This window comes from Chrysochloris asiatica, unplaced genomic scaffold (assembly GCF_000296735.1).
Source record: "Chrysochloris asiatica unplaced genomic scaffold, ChrAsi1.0 scaffold00001, whole genome shotgun sequence".
NCBI lineage: Eukaryota > Metazoa > Chordata > Mammalia > Afrosoricida > Chrysochloridae > Chrysochloris > Chrysochloris asiatica.
Genome location: NW_006408519.1, coordinates 10,015,846 through 10,021,841, shown reverse-complemented (window position 1 = coordinate 10,021,841; position 5,996 = coordinate 10,015,846). Strand labels below are relative to the sequence as shown.

General features: G+C 42.0%; 1 protein-coding gene across 1 annotated transcript in view; it reads right to left on the bottom strand.

The window, feature by feature from the left end:
- The window catches only part of EMC2 (ER membrane protein complex subunit 2), an 81,513-nt gene extending 79,269 nt beyond the window's left edge, over positions 1-2,244 (bottom strand). Inside the window, exon 1 of the mRNA XM_006830642.1 lies at positions 2,201-2,244. Within this exon, the coding sequence (XP_006830705.1) occupies positions 2,201-2,240 (40 nt within the window). The 5' untranslated portion in view covers positions 2,241-2,244. The remainder of the gene's footprint in view (positions 1-2,200) is intronic.
- Between the last annotated feature and the right edge of the window lie 3,752 nt (positions 2,245-5,996).

Below are 5,996 nucleotides of genomic sequence, written 5' to 3'. Positions count from 1 at the left end.
CCAGTGCCATCAAGTTGATTCCAACTCATAGTGACCTTATACAGGGTTTACCTAGATTATAAACCTTCCAGAGAGCAGATAGCCTCCTAGTGCCTAACCCACAGACACAGCAGGGCTCCTTAGAGGGAGAACAGCTCAAAATAAAACTGAGATGTGGGCAGGAGCCAAATCAGAGGAGACGGAGATAATCATATAACTTCAAAAAATGTACCCTTTTATATACTGTTTAACAGTTTACAAAGCATTTCAACATGTTAAGCAGTTATTTGTTATTACAAATCTAATTGTATCACTCTTCTTCAGAATGCCCTCAGTGTAAGTAAGGTCTAAGTAAATAAACCATGTTGTCTGCTGCTAGTTACACTTCTACTTCTTTTTCAAGATTCTACACAATTTACTAGAGTCCTGGTATGACTAACTAGCGTAAGCACTGGACCACAAGGTTGGTTTGAACCACAAGGTTCGTGGTTCAAACGCACAGTCACTCCTTTGAAACGCTATACAGGATCGCTATGAATCAGAGCCAACTCAATGGCACTTAATAACACACACGTTACTATCCTCCAAAACGCTTGGTCAAAGCACTTTTGTAAAATTATGAAACAAGTGACACATTGAAAAAGCATTAAAATCAATATCCACTATCTAGCTTAAAAAACAGGTCCTGACAACCCTTTCTTCTCCATCGGACTTCAAACTCCTCAACATTTAACTGTGTACATTCAAGAACTGGAACGAAATACTAGCACTTTTGATTAATATAAAGCATGTAGAATAAGCACTTCTCCTGACGCGGTGATGTGAGTTAATGAGCTGGACTGCAAAGTCATTTGAACCACAAGGTCCGAAGTTCGAGCTCACCAGCTGCTCCTCTGCAACCCGTATTCACTATGGTCGGAATCGACTCAACACACTTAACAACAACAATGATAAGCACTGGAGACGAGACGGCTAACCACAAGGTCGGTGGTTCAAATCCTCCAGACGACCCTTAGAAACCCTTTACAGGGTAGATATGAGTTGAAACCGACTCAGTTGCACTTAACAAACAATAAAAAAATAAATAAATAAAAAAACCCTGAACAAGTGGATACACTAGGGTTCACAGTGTAGTAAAGGTTAGAGTCAATAAACCATTTAACCTTCCCAAGTATAAAGGAATTTTGCCTTTTCTTTATTCACGACCAAATTTTCAGTTCCCAAATGAGTGGGCCATTGTTTAAGCATTCCAAGAAGGTATTCATCAAACAAATCAGTTTTTGAAGTCAAATAAAATATGCTAGGGCAGAATCCACTAGAAAATACACAACAAAGGTTTTTGAGAAGGGGAAATCTGTTACAGAGCTGGCCTGAGTTTTTGGTTGCTTCCAGATTGAAAGAACACACCCCACTTGAGATGAACCCAGAAGTCCGGCACACGTAAGCACCAGTTGTTCCCCTTTACGGAAAGGAACACCGGAATACAGGAAGATGGAAGTTGTGTTGCGTGTAAATGTATTTTGAAGGGTGGTGGTGGTTGTTAAGTGCAGTAGAGCCCGTTCCGACTCAAAGCGACTCTGTATTTGGTTTCCAAGGTTGTACACGTTGTGGGAGCAGAAAGCTTCATCTTTCTCCTGCAGAGTGGCTGATGGGCTTGAACCGCTGACCTTGTGGTTCGCAATCCAATGCAAAGGGATAGAAATAAAGACGAGGAGGAGGGGGATCAGAGATCGATTATGAAGCAAAAAGGAAACAGAAAGTAACACTAAGAAGATCCATATTTGTTCATGGATCTCCTACACCATTTCTGCACAAACCTGTAACCTTAACACAGCACCTAGTACAAAGCCTTACAGGCCCTGTTAGGTCTCTGCTGCATAGAAGCTTCAGCAGCCACCTGTCCGGCCTCCTCCGCACCACCAGCAACCAAGGCAGGTTAGCCCCCACCGCCTCAAGAGAAACTATCCTAGGCCAGTGGGTTGGTGCGGCGGTAGGGCGACCCGTCGATCGAAGAACACACACGCCGGGGAACGCCATCTGTCCTGGACCGAGACCGAGCCAAGACGGGCCCGCGTCAGAGTCCTCTCAGCCTGCGCATCCTATGAGAGCCTTAAGTGCCGAAATGAGATGAGCGAACCTAACTCTCCGAGGGCAGCAGGTACTTCCGAACTGCTTCCCGGAGATTTTGCTCTTTCTGCGCACCCCGCCCGCTCGTAGTTACCTTCCCAAGTGACATCGTAAAGCTCAGAGACCTTCGCCATCTTCACAGAACTAGTCAGCGGGGTGAGAGGGCGGGGAGGTGCGGTCACGTGACCCAAAACTGAGCGGTTGCTAGTTACGATGCTATTTCTCATTGGCCGAGAGCTCGGAGGGGGCGGGCTCCGCTACACACGTGCACGCGACTCTGCGGAGCGGCTTTAAGAGGAAGGGGCGGAGCGAGACGGGCGGCGCGCTGCGCACTGGGAATGTGAGCATTCTGGGCGGCCTCCGGTTCGATCTCTTTTTCACAAGGGCATTAAACAAACTGAACTTTTAATATACGCCACTGGCGGGTTTTCACTTTTCTTGACATAGGTTTATGCATTCTCATCACACTGTTCCTTGCCAACTGCAGCATTCTGCGCCGAATCCCATATTGGCACAGAACGGACTCCTCCCTTAACGGTATTTACTTATTTCCTTTATAATGTTCCATGATTTTCATTCTTTGTGCGCACCAGCGGGATTCTGCCTTTGAAGCTGTATGTTCCTGTGTCTGAGGACTTAATCTTTACACTAGTGCCTTACTGCAGCCTGCACCCTTGGCTTATGCGCCTCATAGATGGAAATGATTTTTTCCATGGTTCATGAGGTCACTATGAATTGAAGACTGACTCATGGGCAACTAGCAACAGCACAGAACATAGCTACCTTATGGGGTTATCAAAATTAAAAGAGACACTGCAGCTAAAGCACTTGCATGGTACTTTTATGTAGGTACCAGTCCTATAGCTATGTTATTAGCTGCCATTGAGTAGGCTCCAACTCATGGAGAGCTTATGTATTGTTACCGTTGTTTTTAGATGCCATTGTTGTTAAGTGCCATTCAGTTGATTCCAACTCATAGGGACCCTGTATAGGGTTTCCAAGGAGCAGCTGGTGAGCTTGAACCACTGACTTTGTTGTTCAGACGACTTTGCAGTCTGACGCATTAGCCCACAACGCCACACGAGTACTCCATTAAGTAGGCTCCAATTCAAGGAACCTTGTGTATAACAGAATAAAATGCTGTTTGGTTCTGTGCCATCCTCACAATCATTGCTATATTTGAATCCATGATTTCAACTACTGTGTCAATCCCTGGCTGAAAGTCTTCCTCTTTTTTCCTGACCCTCTACTTTGCCAAGCAAGATGTCCTTCTCCAGCAACTGGTCCTTCCTGATAGCATGTGCAAAGTACTTCATACAAAGGCAAACCGTCTTTACTTCTAAGTGTACTTCCTCCAAGACAACTTTGTTCATTCTTCTGACAGTCCATGATAGATTCAGTATTCTTTGCCAACACCACAATTAGAATGCATCAATTCTTCTGACTTCTTTTTACATTGTTCAGCTTTCTTATGCATATGAGGTAATTGAAAAGACATGGCTTGGGTTGGGCCCAGTTTATTTATCAAAGTAATACCTTTGTAAGTACTGTTTACATGCTGATGACTCTCAAATTCATAAATCAGTCTCTACTTCTCCCCTGAAGTCCAGCCCTGCTTGCTTGACATATTTATTTAGATATCTAATATACATTTCAAAGATAACATACCCCAAATAAAATTATGGATTCCAGCCCCACCACTCTCAACCTGTTCGTCTCTATATCAGTTGATGAAATCATTCACTGATTTGCTCAAATTAAAATTTTGGGAAACGTCTTTGATTCTTCTCTTTGCCAACCCCTCCCCCAAGTCTAGTCCATTGGCAAATCCCCAAATACATCTACTTCTTATCTTTACTAATACTATCTTGATCTAAGTCATAACCATCTCTCACCTGAAAGAAGACTAATAGCCTCCTAAGAACCTTAGTTTCACTCATATTCTATAAAATGTGTCCTATACAGTAGCCCTAACGCTAGGAGGACGTCAACTCATAGCAACTCTAAAGGAATGAACTGAGTTGCCTCATTGGGTTTCCAAGGTTGTAATCTTTACAAAGTCACATCTTTCTCCTGCAGAGAAAAAGGTGGGTTCCAATTGCCAACTTTTTGACTAACAAGAGAACTGCTTAATCACTATGTCAACAGGTCTCCTTCCAGTAGCCCTAGTAATCTTAAAAAAGAATAATAATCTAGGACACAGTAACTCCCGTAAAGATTTCCAGCCTCGGAAACCCTGTGCAGGGTCGCTATGAGTCGGAACCGACTCCATGGCACATAACAACAACAACAAGGACACAGTAAACCATGAATAAAGTCCTCAGATGATTCCTGATGACATAAAAATACACTCCAAATGCTTCCTTACAGGATTTTACTCAACCTAGCTTCTGCCTTGGTGTTAGAGGAGAACATTAAAAGTACCATGGACTGCCAGAAGAACAAACCAATCAGGAGCATTACAGTCATAATTCATCTCTAATACTTTGAACATGTTATCAGAATAGGCCAATCCCTAGAGAATGACATCATACTTGGTAAAGTGGAGGGTCACTGAAAACGAGGAAGACTCCCAAGATAGATGACACTGTGGCAGCAGCAATGGGCACAAATGTAACTATTGTAATCATGGTGCAGGACCTGCTAGTGTGCCATTCTGTTGTGCTTGGGTCATTATGAGTCAGCACTGCTTCAACAGAACGTAACAACAGTAATACTCATATTAATGGCTATTATTATATGCCAGACAAAATGGGAAACATTATTTTATTTAATCCTCTCAGTAATACAATGAAAAAGATCAAATGGATGTGGCCTGTAATATAATTCAATATTTTTTACCTACAAGATTATGTTTGAATAGATAGAATGATAAGTCAAAATGAACAGTTTAGAGAGGAATCACCATGAACAAGTTCCCAGTTTCTTTGATATGATGGTGGTGATGGTGGTATGCCATGGAGTCGGTTCCGACTCAAAGCAACCCTGTCCTGTATAGGGTTTCCGAGGATGTAAATCTTTATGGGAGCAGAAAGCCTCATCTTTCTCCTATGGAACAGTTGGTAGTTTTGGACTGCTGTCCTCAAGACTAGCATCCGGATTCTTGACAATTACGCTACCAAAGCTCCTTAGAGCTCCTTTTAAGATGGTATAATATGTCATTTATCAGGCCCAATTGGCTCACAAAGCACTTTAGAATCCTGGTGAGACTTGGAAAGCACTGGGCTGCTAACCACAAAATCACCAGTTCAAATCCACCAGCTGCTTTGCAGTTGTTATGAGTCAGAATTGACTCATGATAGTGGTTTAGTTTGGTGATTTTGGGGTTTGCTTAATTCATATCTTCAGAAATTAGGGAAGACTAAAGTAACTTCTTACAATTAATAAGCCTTTATAGCATTTATAAGAAGCCCTGGCTGAAGATTTGAACCCAGCAGCCACTCTGTGGTAGAAAAATGTGACAATCTGTTCCCATAAAGATTTAAAAGCTTGGAAACCCTGTGGGGAAGCTCTACTCTGTCTACAGGGAGGCTATGAGTTGTAATCAACTGGACAGCAGTGGATTTGGTTTTACAGCATTTATAAAATATACATATGTAACAGTGCAAAGCAGAATACCGTTTTTGATTTTATAATATTCAACATATTCATTGAATCATTTATTTAGACTCTATTATTGGCCTTAACTTGTCTTAATCATAGTGAACTGAAGTATAGTGCATAGTGCAGAACTGTTTGTGACTCCTATTTACGATGACAATTAACCATCGAGGTAAATTGGTCTCGATATGACTCTCACATAATATTTACCATAGGTTTTAAATCATGCTGTTGTTAATGATTAATTAATCATAACATAATCCTTTTGTATTTAATTGAAATTTACTTAA